The sequence below is a fragment of the Equus przewalskii genome, chromosome 20 (genome assembly GCF_037783145.1).
Source record: "Equus przewalskii isolate Varuska chromosome 20, EquPr2, whole genome shotgun sequence".
Taxonomy (NCBI): domain Eukaryota; kingdom Metazoa; phylum Chordata; class Mammalia; order Perissodactyla; family Equidae; genus Equus; species Equus przewalskii.
In genome coordinates, this window is record NC_091850.1 from 14,180,602 (window position 1) to 14,194,903 (window position 14,302).

At 43.5% G+C, this 14,302-nt stretch overlaps 1 protein-coding gene across 1 annotated transcript; it reads left to right on the top strand.

Annotated features, from left to right (window-relative positions):
• The first annotated feature begins 1,464 nt into the window (after nucleotides 1-1,464).
• PLK2 (polo like kinase 2) lies at nucleotides 1,465-7,796 on the top strand. Its single transcript, XM_008535217.2, has 14 exons — nucleotides 1,465-2,192; nucleotides 2,742-2,849; nucleotides 2,993-3,109; nucleotides 3,305-3,434; nucleotides 3,666-3,753; nucleotides 4,235-4,330; nucleotides 4,438-4,636; nucleotides 4,724-4,871; nucleotides 5,216-5,313; nucleotides 5,640-5,769; nucleotides 6,009-6,249; nucleotides 6,372-6,501; nucleotides 6,761-6,871; nucleotides 7,001-7,796. Exons 1-14 carry the CDS (start codon nucleotides 1,923-1,925, stop codon nucleotides 7,190-7,192), a joined length of 2,058 nt encoding a protein of 685 aa, XP_008533439.1. The 5' UTR covers nucleotides 1,465-1,922; the 3' UTR covers nucleotides 7,193-7,796.
• The last annotated feature ends 6,506 nt before the right edge of the window (nucleotides 7,797-14,302 follow it).

Here is a 14,302-nt window from a genome sequence, read left to right on the forward strand (position 1 = left end):
CCTATGAATAAAGGGGAGGATGATGTAATTCTGCATTTCCACCCTCAGCCCCACCCCTTATTCCAGCCCTGCTAATCTCGGGTAAAGTCTACTTTCACTGTGAGAAACAAGCCTGGGCTTGCCCTGAACTGATTAAAGAATGAAAAAGAAAGAAACAGAGACAACTTTCCCTTTCTGCCCTGTAACGCCAATGTAGCCTCCTCTGCACATTATGTGGGAAGGATTTGAGACAGAATGTCTTTGAAAATGTTTAAATGATACTACGCAGACCCAAACGTGATAGTTGACTGAGGAAACCCTTGTTCTAAGAACCTTCCAAGAGTTTATTAATCTGGTGTTCTAAGGAGCACTGGAATTGAGTATCAAAAAACTGCTGACCACATCTTGTTAACTTAGATAAAAAGATCTGTCTACTGCTAATGATCATAATTTGGGTGATCTACTAAATATATAGAGAGAATCCTTAAATTCTCTAAACCCCCGTTTCCTCATCTGTAAAATGAGAACAATATTTCCCACTCAGAATTGTTGTAGGATTAAACAAGGCATTACAAAACATGAAACAACGTGCCTTGGACATAAGCACTCACTGAATGTTACACTGGGGTCATGAGAGGGGAAAAATGGTGTTCCTAGGTGAGCAAAACTGAACAGTAAAGTCCGGAAACAGGAAACTAAGCCCCGGTCAGCTCACTTGCCTCTGCTCCTCCCTTCAGCCCTCCACCGCCCCACCTCAGGCGGCCCTGGGCCCACTCTCCCAGCACCGGGGCAGCTACGTGGCTTAATGAGCCATTTAAACGACGCATTCTGCATAACCCCTTCGAAGTAAGAACAGATACATGGTGTTGATCGTAAAACCATAATTAGCACCAGGAACGCTTTTAACGCCACTGATCTTCAAAGAAGGCCCACATTGTCCTAACCCGCAGCCCACTCATACCGCTACCTGCGCTTCTAGAACATTCCACGAGATGGCGCCCTTGCCCCCAGCCTTCGGGCAACCTGAAGGCGAAGCCGATCTAAGGCTTCGAAGGGCTCGACCTCCGGCAGAGGCCCCACGGGCCTACCTGGGACTCGCCGCGGGAACCCGACCGGGCCCAGCCCGGCAGTGGGCTCGGGCCACCCTGCTTTGCGAGCCGCCGTCTATCACCGGCACGGCCTCCCCGCAGGGTTCCCCCCTAGACAGAGCTACTGGGGTAAGAGCGCGGGCCAGCAGCCCCCACGCCCTGTGGACGGCCAGGTGCGGCCTCACGTGCTTGTGCGTGGGCGCCGGGCTGCCGTGCACCTTGACCCCGGCGGCGTCAGGCTGGGGGCGGTGAGGAAGCACCGCGGGGGGAGGCACCCTGCGTTTGCAGAAGCGCCCGGCGGGGCTCGGGTGCCCGCGCGGCCCGGGTGCCCGCGCGGCCCGGCCACCGGGCCCGGCGGCGGGGGCGGGGCTGAGCGACGGGGGCGGGGGCGAGCGGTGGGGGCGGGGCCTGGCGTCCGCCCTCGGGTTTCTAGCTCACGCCCAGAAGCTCGCAGCATTCGAAGAATGGGCTGGCGGTTCCGGGGACGACCGGACTCCCTTGCCGGCCTGCCCGTCGCAGCGAGTGGTCCCCGCGACCGGCGCCCGGGCCGTGCCACCTGCGTTCACACGCCGCTCGGACGCGGGACGCCAGCGGCCCGTCGGGCCCTCCGGCTCGGCCCCGCGCTCTCGGGCGGCTGGTGGGCGGGGCTTCGCCCCTGACGTAGCATCCCGTTTCGAGTCCCCGCCCCTCCTCGGCCCGTATATAAGACTTCGCCCGGCGTTCGCACTCGCACAAGTGGACGGAGGCGTCGGGCGCGGTTGCTAGAGGCGGCAGGGGTTCGAAGGCGAGGGCCGGCTCGGGCGTGTGTCGGCGCCTCGGAGGTGGCAGCAGGCAGGGCCGGGCGGCGAGGCGACGATGGAGCTCTTGCGGACTATCACCTACCAACCGGCCGGCGGGAGCAAGATGTGCGAGCAGGCGCTGGGCAAGACTTGCGGCGGGGACTCGAAGAAGAAGCGGCCGCAGCAGCCCCCCGAGGAGCTGCAGGCGCCGCAGCCCCAGGCGCAGGTGCAGCCGGCGGCCCCGCACCACCATCACCACCACTCGCACTCGGGGGCCGAGGTGTCGCGGATTATCGTCGACCCCACGACGGGGAAGCGCTACTGCCGGGGCAAAGTGCTGGGAAAGGTGACGAGCGGCCGCCCGGCGGGAGGAGGGAGGTCCGCCCTCGCGTCCCCCGGGCCGGCCGGACCCTGAGTCCCGCGCCCGCCGCTTCTGGGTTTCTCCGGAGTCCGATCCCCGCGCGACGTGGGCTGCTCACCTGCCCTCCGCTGGCTTTTGTGCGCTGACAGCGCCGGGATCGGTTTTACACCCTGAGCCGCGGCTCCGTCTGCCTCCCGCAGCCCAGCTTTCGAGACCAGATCCAGCTCCCTCCACCTGCGCCCAGAGACTTTCCTTGACAAGTCTCTTCAGATATTATTTCTCATCTCCCCGACCCCAGTCCGCTCCATGAAGCTCCTCTTTGTAAGGGGGGAAGGAAAACTGTTTTAATTTACTGTTTTCAGGATGCTTTTCCCTTCGGGAAGGAGCTTTTAAAAAGCAGACTGCATCCCTCTGTCCACCTCCCCTCCCCCCATTTTTGCTTTTCTTTCCTATTTTTATTCATTTATTTTTTAAAAGATCTGCCGTCCATTTTTCTGCCGTGCTCAATTCCGTCTCGGCTTTGTTTCCTTTCAGGGTGGCTTCGCGAAATGTTACGAGATGACAGATTTGACCAACAACAAAGTCTATGCTGCAAAAATTATTCCTCACAGCAGAGTAGCTAAACCTCATCAAAGGGAAAAGGTGTGTATGACTGTTGAGTCAAGTATTTTCTTTGTGTGCAGGGATGGCCCTTCCCGTGAGGGAAATGTCTTCTGCATGTGTAAGCAACTGGCTTTTCCGAGGTGACAAGAGGCTAATAAACCTTACCTTGCATTTTGTTTTAGATTGACAAAGAAATAGAACTTCACAGGATTCTTCATCATAAGCATGTAGTGCAGTTTTACCACTACTTTGAGGACAAAGAAAACATTTACATTCTCTTGGAATACTGCAGTAGAAGGGTAAGTGTCAACTCCTGTTTCAGTATGTTTACTTCCCCCAAACGGACGTGGCATTCAAACTGCATTTTATCTGGGATTTTAGTTGTGGAAGTAATTATTATACTGCAGCTGTAACTCGTCAGGCATTGTGCAAAAGCAGACCACTGATTTTGATAACTTTGTTTGACAGATTCTCTTTTTTCCTTCTCTTCCTAGTCCATGGCTCATATCTTGAAAGCAAGGAAGGTGTTGACAGAGCCAGAAGTCCGATACTACCTCAGGCAGATTGTGTCTGGACTAAAGTACCTTCATGAACAAGAAATCTTGCACAGAGATCTCAAACTAGGTGAGCCCTGGACCCCGATTGCTGACTTTTGTGTTAGAAGTGTTCTTTTCTTCTCTCTCTCCCTTTTTATGTGTTAACATTCTTAATTGGGATCCAGCCTATGTAATCTTTCTTTTGAGTGGATGAATTTAATATTAAACCGCTGCCTGCCTGCCTCCAAGGTTGATGTGTGTGTACTTGGGTAGAACACCATTTCAAAGGGATTCAGGTTTTGTTTTGTTTTTCATCTAGGGAACTTTTTTATTAATGAAGCCATGGAACTGAAAGTCGGGGACTTTGGTTTGGCAGCCAGGTTGGAACCCTTAGAACACAGAAGGAGGTAAGAGTCAGAAAGATACGTCCTACTAGGGTTTTGTGGAGATCAAATATGCCCTTATTATTTTCCAGTTAATGTTTCGGAGAAGGTCAGTTGATACTGAAATCTATAAGCCACAATGATATTAATTTAAGGAAACACTTATTAAGAGCCCACTATGGACCAGGAACAGTGCCTTATGCCTGTAAGTTGATTGTGAAAGAAGTCTGTCTTACATTTGCCTGTAATGTGTAAAACTGCCATGCTGTACCTGGTCTCAGTTGGTTAAAAACACTTTGTCATGTGGGCTGAAAAAAACTGTACATGCATTAAAAAAAATTGCCAAAAGTCACTTGGTCAAATGTCAGTTGTTAAGGTACCAAAAATCAGAAGTCAAATGTTTCCAAATAGAAATTCAACATAGTGCTTTTAAAGTTTTGTCCAGAGAACTAAGTTTAAACAGTACAGTAGTTCCTAATGAGATCTTGATATTTTCTCTTTCCAGAACAATATGTGGTACCCCAAATTATCTTTCTCCTGAAGTCCTCAACAAACAAGGACATGGCTGTGAATCAGACATTTGGGCCTTAGGCTGTGTCATGTAAGTAAATGCACCAAAATGATCAAAAAGCAAATTTGGATTTAGATGTAACACTTGAGAAGAGTTGCTTTATCATCATCCCTAAAGAATTGTTCCCTTTCGCGCAGGTATACAATGTTACTAGGAAGACCCCCATTTGAAACTACAAATCTGAAAGAAACTTACAGGTGCATAAGAGAAGCAAGGTATACAATGCCATCGTCATTGCTGGCTCCTGCTAAGCACCTAATAGCCAGCATGTTGTCTAAAAATCCAGAGGATCGTCCTAGTTTGGATGACATCATTAGACATGAATTTTTTTTGCAGGTTGGTATGTTTCTTGTGTCTTTTTGTTAGATACTTTTGATCCCCATTACCCAGCAGATAATGAGAGTCTTTTTTGATACCCCACAGGGCTTCACTCCAGACAGACTTTCTTCTAGCTGTTGTCATACAGTTCCAGATTTCCACTTGTCAAGCCCAGCTAAGAATTTCTTTAAGAAAGCAGCTGCTGCTCTTTTTGGTGGCAAAAAAGACAAAGCAAGATACATTGACACACAAAGTAAGTTCTAAGACTTCTCTCACTCTTCTGTATCCAATAGTATATTTAAATTTGATAAGTTAGTTAAAAGAGGCTTTTACATTAGCATAACTTATCCAGTATGTTTGTATACTATTAGACTTTTTATGGTATAATAAATCCCCACTGCGAGTTGTGATTGACAGCTCTTTGTGTCATATATATTAAAGTGTGCTTCTTGCGTAATTGTAGCTGATGGCCATGATAACAATGCCGTTTTCGCCGATGTTCATAAGCTGGTTATTAATGCAAAAGGAAGAAATATGGCTATGTACCTACGTTGCTGGGATAGAGTAACACTCATAATTCTTTTCCTTGATTTACAGACAGAGCATCTAAAGAAGATGAAGAAATTTACAAGCTTAGGCATGATTTGAAAAAGACTTCAATAACTCAGCAGCCTAGCAAACACAGGACAGATGAGGTATGCTGGAAAAGAACAAAATAGATATAAACACTTTATATCATTTCCATTCTTCGTTAATTATCACTTGCACTATGATTATCACAGTTCAAGCATGATAATCTTCTACATAAAGCTTTTCTTCCGGCCTTTTGAAAGGAGAAACTTTTGTCTTTTAGTTTAATGATGCGTGCCATTGAGTTACTGCACTATCTTCAACCTGGCTGTGTCCATTGCTTTTGGATAAGCTTTCTGAGCAATTGCCAGAGTCTCATCTTAACCTAGAATTCTCCACCCTAAATGAATTTTAGATGCTTGACTCATTGCCTGACTCTTCTCTTTTCTAGGAGCTCCCGCCACCTACCACTACAGTGGCCAGATCTGGAACAACCGCAGTGGAAAACAAGCAGCAGATTGGAGATGCTATTCGGATGATAGTCAGAGGGACTCTGGGCAGCTGCAGCAGTAGCAGTGAATGTAAGTGCTTGTCAGTCACATTTTAAATAATGAAACTATAAACGCTCAGTACTAAGTGACTGAAGCCAGTATGTTTTGTAGCCTAATTTAGCATAGAGGAAGCAAAATTAGAGGAATTGGAAAAAGGCAAGGAACGATTTTGAATTCTGTGTCCTCAGAATTAGTGGAGGGAAACTTAGCATCTGCTGAAGTCTAAGGTTTTTTTGTTAATTATTTTGTATCTTCCTCTGACTTTTCAGGCCTCGAAGACAGTACCATGGGGAGTGTGGCAGACACAGTGGCACGAGTCCTTCGAGGATGTCTAGAAAACATGCCAGAAGCCGACTGCATCCCCAAAGAGCAGCTGAGCACTTCCTTTCAGTGGGTCACTAAGTGGGTCGACTACTCTAACAAGTATGGCTTTGGATACCAGCTCTCAGACCACACTGTAGGTGTCCTTTTCAACAACGGTGCTCACATGAGCCTCCTTCCAGACAAAAAGTAAGTGTATCCAATTAATGAAGTCCTGTCATTTCTTTAGTCTTGCACTAAAGAAATCTGAAAACACTGACTAACTGCTTCTGTTTTTTTTCTCTTCCCTCCCTATTGTTCCTGTTTTTTAGAACAGTTCACTATTACGCAGAGCTTGGCCAGTGCTCTGTTTTCCCAGCAACAGATGCTCCTGAACAATTCATTAGTCAAGTGACGGTGCTGAAATACTTCTCTCACTACATGGAGGAGAACCTCATGGATGTACGTACTGTGGCTTTTGAGCAGTGATGTTTGAAGTGTGGTCCACAGACCAGTAGCATCCACATAGCCTCAAGGCTTTGTAGAAGGGCAGATTCTCATTCCTACCCTAGATGTCCTGAGTCAGAATCTCTGGGAGGTGGGGCCAGGACTCTTCAGGCCATTCTGATACTTGCTTAAGTTTGAGAAGCATTTGCTTTTAGAAGAATTGAGTGCACACTGCAAAATTTTTATAGGCACTAACTCTCCCAATCTTTTCCAGGGTGGAGACCTGCCTAGTGTTACTGATATTCGCAGACCTCGGCTCTACCTCCTTCAGTGGCTAAAATCTGATAAGGCCTTAATGATGCTCTTCAATGATGGCACCTTTCAGGTATATGAACCCTTCAGGAAAGTGCATGGTTAGGTCTTAAACAATTACCTAGCCAATTTAGTTATTGACCAAACTTTTCTAATTCTTGAATATTTAGAGAGATCTAATATCTGTATCTGCTTTTTAAAGGTGAATTTCTACCATGACCATACAAAAATAATCATCTGTAGCCAAAATGAAGAATACCTTCTCACGTACATCAATGAGGACAGGATATCTACAACGTTCAGACTGACAACTCTGCTCATGTCTGGCTGTTCATCAGAATTAAAAAATCGAATGGAATATGCTCTGAACATGCTCTTACAGAGATGTAACTAAAAGACTTTTCGAATGGACCCTATGGGACTCCTCTTTTCCACTGTGAGATCTACAGGGAAGCCAGTAAAATGATCTACAGCATGTTGAAGAAGACAGACAGGTGGTGGTACGAAAACAATTCCTCTGTGGCCTGCTGGACTGGGTGGAACCAGACCAGGCTGAAGCACACAGTTCTTGACTTTGGACAATCAGAGCGAACCAGAATGCAGTTTTCCTTGACGTACCTGTTTTAAAAGGTTTTTCAGACAATTTCACAGAAAGGTGCATTGACTCTTTACTTCTCTCTGTGGAGAGCATTTCAGACAGAGGACTCGGAACTGTGAATATACTTCCTGAAGGGGAGGAGAAGGGAGGAAGCTCCCGTGTTGTTTAAAGGCTGTACTCGGAGCAGCTTTTGGCTGCTTAACTGTGAACTATGGCCATATATAATTTTTTTTTTTGTTAATTTTTGAAGACACTTGTGGCTGGAAAAGTGCATTCCTTGTTAATAAACTTTTTATTTATTACAGCCCAAAGAGCAGTATTTATTATCGAAATGTTTTTTTTTTTTTTTTATGTTGACCATTTTAAACTGTTGGCAATAAAGAGTATGGAAAAGCAGAAACAGTGGTGTCCTGTGTTTGGTATGGTGCGTCGCCACATCACAGCGTTCTTTGATCTTGGATTCGTGCTGCTCTGTGGCATGACGTTGAGAACGGAGGCATACTAGCTAGCTAGATCTTTAATTTTTCTAATAATAGTTCTACGAAGTCGGTCTTTAATACCTGAAGTATAATCATACACTCTCTGGGTAGACCTAGATTGAGAAGAGTATAACAAAAATACCACTCTTGTTATGACCAAAATATAGGCCTCCTCCTAAATCCCAAACCAATTTCTCTCTGGAGCATTTCCCCAAAGCCCATTTAGCTTGGAGCTGAAGGCTAGAGTAATCCTGTGTAAACAGACCTCTGTGATTAAGTGTCAATAGGGGCAGGAAGTTTATCTTAATATGGGCAAAACTCTGTGCTTTATGATACTTGCACCACCTATGTGTATTACTCAGCTTAAACCTGCCTAAACACTTCTGTGCCGCTGGCAGGGCTACCATATAATTCCAGTAGTGGGAAGTACTTGGTAAATAAGTCATTTTATTTTTCTTCCGGAGCATGCTGGGGGAGGAATGGTATGGGAACCAAGCTATGGTTTTGAGCCTATCTATTAAACTCACGTTATTTAAGAGGCAGACACGAGAACGTCGTGTCTCAGTGGGATCTACTCTTTGACACGTGAAGAAAGCTGCTCATCCTGTTACTGTGAACTTACAGTGACCTGTGTCAGATGCAAACGCTTTTTGTTCAATTGTAATCCCACTATAGGGAAAATGCCATCTTGAGAAGAGCAGTACTATGGTGGATTAGGCTCGGTTTAGGGTAGTGTACATCCCGTGCAGGGTAGTGTAAATGTGATGGCTGTACTTTTACATTTTTCTAAAATTACGACAAAGCTTGCATCTGGTCTACTTTATTTTTTTTTAAATTTTTTTTTGAGGAAGATTAGCCCTGAGCTAACATCTGCTGCCAATCTTTCTCTTTTTGCTGAGGAAGACCGGCCCTGAGCTAACATCCGTGCCCATCTTCCTCTACTTCATATGTGGGACACCTGCCACAGCATGGCTTAGGCGAGTGCTGCCATGTCCGCACCCGGGATCGGAACTGGGGAACCCCGGGCTGCGGAAGCGGAACGTGCACACTTCACCGCTGCACCACAAGGCCGGCCCCTGGTCTACTTTATTAATGAAAGTCAGTTCTGAAGAATTTGTTATGGATATTTCACAGGCCCTAGATTAACTCCTGTTGATTGGAGTTCTCTAGCCATGTGTACAACTTCAGTCTTTGTTAAATGGGTTATAGTAATAGCTGAAGAAACTGGATAATTACATTAATAGCTGGGTGTGCAAAAGTAGAATGCTTTTATTCTTATGAGCAGAGAAGAAAAAATAGGAGTTTGCAAATAGTAAAAAATGTTCTTTTGAGTTTCAGAGTGTAAGATTGTATATTACTTCACAGTTTCAAAATAGGCACGTATCCATTCTTGTATATGCTGAGGGTCTGGGGTGTGCCAGATCCAGGGCCCAGTGTCGGAGTTTAGAGTGAACCCGAGCCTCTCCCTGCCCTCAAGGAAGTCACAGCAGAGTGGAGGAGACAGTGCATTTACCTATGAGTCTGATAAGTGCTGTGATATTATGATAAAGGTATGCACTGGGTGTTGTGGGAACCAAGAACAGGTATCATGAGGAAGGAGCCCCAGGCATGGGGTGGACTCAGAATAGATTCCAGAGAAGGCAGTTCTTTTTTATTGGGTTTTGAAAGCTGAATGGGGGTTAAATAGAAGTATGAGATGGGGGAGGGTGTTATAAGTAGTGAGAATAACAACATACAGGTGCCTGAGGCTGAAAGAGTCTGCTGTAGGAGTGGGTGTGTAAGTCTGAAGCATCGTAGGGAAAGGCTGGAAGAAACATCCATGGTGGGTCCCATGTGCCATCGCAAGGCATTTCGGCAGTTGAAGGCTATGTGTAGTTACTGAAAGATTTTAAGGAAAAAAGTGACCTACTATTTCAGCTTTATAAAACTCATTCTGGGGTCATAGGCAGGATGGGTGGGGAAGGATATGGAGAAAGATAACCAAAACAGTAAAAAGATTAACATTGTAATTCAGATGAGAAAAGACTTAATAAAAAGGAGCATATAAGCGTGAGGCAGTCAGCATCTCCCTTGGCCAATCTGGTTTATTTCAGTATCCCCAGAACTGTGGCCAGTGGCAGTCAAATATTGAATGGATGAATAAATGACAGTAGATTTGGGAGGGGCTTAGAAAGTTGGTTTTAATAGGATTTGGTACCTGATTGAATGCGGAGCCTGAGAAAGAGGGTGAGGCTTACGATGATTGGCTGGGACAGTCAATGGGAGAAACGTGGGTGTACTGTGGGACCATTAACCAAAATAAATCAGGAACACAGAAGGAAGAGCCTGATATTCAGGGAGATACAGTGATTTTAGGACATGTTGAATCAGACTTGTAAGAGGATGCCTAAATAGGCCCAGGAAAATCTTGGATATACATGTCTACATCTCAAGAGAGAGCAAGATTTGGGAGTAGTCATGCTTTGGGTAAGGTCGTACGAGTGGATTAGTGCACATACAGATGGATCTGTGTCATCCCTTCTACCCAGCATTTTTTTTGGTCCTGGGGACATAAAACATATCGGTGTTGATAAACCTTTGCTGTGAGGGAAGGAGGATAAAAGATTCCCAAATAAATTCTACTCTTCCAAACCAAGGGACCCTGAATTCCATTTAAAAAAAACCCTCCAAAATATCAGATGTGCTTAATGAACACCTTTGGTCCTCAAAAATCTTTCTCAGTTAGCCATCCCAAATCCAGGCAGTGTATAGGCTGAGGCAAAAGGAATTCTTCAAAGATGTACTAGTTTTGACACGTATTAATAGCGACCTTCAGCTAAGCTTGGTGGGACCGTGGCAGTAAACAGGATCCTGGGTTATTTGACATTTACTACTTTAATATCTTAGTCCCCTCAACCCTTCAAGAACTGTTTCTGAATATAAACTTATGTTTGCTAGGGAGGAAGCATACTCCAGTGAAAAAAACTTTGGAATCAGTCCTGAGTTCAAATTCCTGTTCAATCATGTATTACCAATATGATCTCAGTAAATACCTAACCTTTCTGAGCTTCAGTTTCCTCATCTGTAAAGACTAAATGATAATGAAACACTTGTACACCAAAAGTACTCGATAAATATTCGCTCCCTTTCTTGTTCTGTTTCCTCTACCTTCTTCTACCCTGCTAAGGGTAGTAAGTAACCTTGGTTACCTAGAAAAGAAAGTAGCTGACTCTTTCTCCTCCTTCCAGTCTTCCTTTCTGTGTCAGTCATGGTCCAGTCAGGGATACAAAAGTCATTTTAGGACTTTCAAAGAGAAGGAATTTACTGGAAGTTATTGATTATACAGATGATGGAAGAGCCTGGAAGCCAAACAGGAGGTGGTGAGACAACTCAGAGATTAACAGCAGCAGGAAGCCAGTGTCACCCCTATGGCTGGGGAGACCCAGCGGGACAGTGGGAATACCAGACTCCAGAGCTGGGGCTCTCTGGCAGAAAGTAGAATCATGGTGGTCACTGCCAGCAGGAGTCCGAAATCACGGAGCGAATGTAGTCACTCCTTGAGATGACCTATGTACCTATTTGGTTGAAAAGAAAAGGGGACAAAATATTCTGGATTCTTTCTCCCTTTTGCCCTGCAGTCTCCCATTGATCAAATGAACTGGAAGCCAATAGAAAAGGAACTTGAGAAATGTGGTTGCAGGGGTCATTCTTACGCTGCAGAACAGCAGGGGAAGGGTAGGGATGGGTCTGCGCTGTAACAGGCGAATGAGTGACCTACCCTCCTTCTTGCTTAACTTTTCTCTTCCATTAATTTTGTACCACTTCTATCTTCTCTTCCTCTTAAATCCCAAAGCGACACAAGTGCTAAGAGCAGTCATTCACTAGACAGGAGGATGGCAGGCTGTGGCAGGTTGAAGGAGGAAGCAAACAGGGTGAGGGGCAGCATTAAGACTGGAGTGATCCTTGCTTTAGATCTCTGTGATTTTAAACATCATCAGACCATTTTTAAATTATAGGGATTTTAGTCTAATGAAAATAGATGTGCCTAAAAATGAATAAGATTCATTTTCAAAAGGTGCTTAGAAAAATCAATGTTGTTATTTTACAGCAATTCCAGGCATGAGACAGTCACTATCTTTCTAAGGCTTTGAATAAACTCTTCTGGAAAGAGAAACCTGTGGATTCCATTTTGTATTTTCTTGACTTGCAAGAGATTCCAGTCTATATGTGCTTAGATTCATGTTTTGTTCCAGCACTTCTTTATGCTTTATTAACTTTAGTAATGGAAATTATCTCTGTGTTTGAATTGCCACAGTTCAATTATATTAATGAATTCAAATTAAAAAGTTAAACTCCCATATGCAGTGTTGGACTCTAATATCATGGTTCATCAATGTTTGGAATTCAGTTGAATAGACTATATGGATTTTGCCCCTGGGATTAGCTTTATAATACATTTATATATAAAACAAAATTGATTTTAATGATTGAGGTGCAATAACTTCACTTCCAAGTTAAGATAAAAATAACAAATTTACTGAGCTATCTCTGCTATGAAATGCTGAATGATTAGATATTTTAACCCAACCATGCAAGTTAGAACAGATTCTCTCTTTTAGGCTTGTAACAAAACAGTACTGCAAGAAAGCAGGCAACAGGGCTAAATGGAACCAATTTCTTTTGTGCTGCTTTGGAATCAATGGGAGCAGAATGCCCTTAAAATGGGGATCATGTGTTCAAACCTGCCAAAAGAGTTTCATTGGGATATCAATTTATTGTCTGATTTGCGTGGTCCTACTAAACAGAAAGAATATGAAAAATGCAGGGTTACGTGAATTTCAAAGTACTTAAAACTGCATAGATGTTTAAATATTTCAAGAGCTAAAGAAATGCAAAATCCTAACAAGTGATCCGGCAGCCTTGGAGGGACCTGGAGAGAGAGAATTAGATAACGACGCTAACTAGTCGTGTACTGGGAAATGGTTAACAACTAGCTCTTAGGGAGGTATGAAGAATCCTGATTTGTTGTGTTTGCCGATTTCTGTGGTGTAAATAGTTTCACCATGGCTATTTCAAGCTGCTAGTGTGACGTCGTTGAATGCGGAGTTGGGAAGAGAGTGCAGTAGCTCACCATTGTAGAGCTTTTCCACCACACAGATACTATAGACATAAATAACTGCAAGAAATAGATAATAGTAAAACAATTACATAGTGATGAGCTCTGAATATTCATGGCTTTTTAAAAACATATAATTTAACTGTAAGTTTATGTAATTTAATTTTTAATGATGGCTGTGTTAAATAACTAGTTGGCTTGCACAATTCCTGAAATTTTAACTTTCAGTTCTCATAAGCCTGTATATAGACTAGCTTCAGCACAGCGATGGTAATGACTCAAACCTGGGAACGTGGACTATATGGGCTCTGAGAACTAGGAGATCCCTTCCACGTTATGAATAAGTCTAGATTTTGGTACGTCCCCTCAACATCTCAGATAGCAATGCAGCAAGCATCTTGGTCCATAGCTCTGGCTGTATACGAACCTCAGCCAGCCTAGGTTACAAACAACAATTGTTTAGATTACATCATCGTTTCTTTAGTAACGAAGTATCTTTTATTTTATTTTATTTATTTAATTTTTTTAAAAGATTGACACCTGAGCTAACAACTGTTGCCAATCTTTTTTTTTCCTGCTTTTTCTCCCTAAATTCCCCAAGTACATAGTTGCATATATTTTTTTTAGTTGTGGGTCCTTCTAGTTGTGGCATGCGGGATACCACCTCAACATGGCCTGATGAGCAGTGCCGTGTCCACGCCAGGGTCCGAACTGGTGAAACCCTCAGCTGCTGAAGCAAAGCGCACAAACTCAACCACTCGGCCCTGGGGCCGGCCCCTGAAATATCTTATAATTCCAAGAAGATTTAATATTAAGCAGATGAATGTATAAAATAATCAAATTCATGGAATTAATATTTTTTGTTAAAGAATCTCTACATATTAGGCTTAACATTAGAACTGTATATTAATACTTCAAATATATTAATATGTTAGTACCATAATGCAAATTAAAAAGTAAAATTTTAATAAACTTTCATAAATTTAGAATTCTAAGATAAAATCTTATGACATTTATATTTAGTAGTGTAATGTATGAGAACTTGTTTCTCATATCTATAAGTAAGTTTAATTTATTCAATTTATAAGAATGTTTAAATGCTTGGGAATAATTGATAGACCAGACAATCACAATATAATATGTTAAAAAGAAGTCAAATATACTATAAATGCAATATAAGATATTTAATGGAGTTTAACATAAATGGGATCACATATTAAAGTAGCTTTGAAATATTTCGTTGAAATATAAAAATGTAATATGAGTTTTTTAAACTAAATTTAGCAGTGCAAAGAACTACATGTTTAGGTATATTGAATGTTAGTTTTTTAA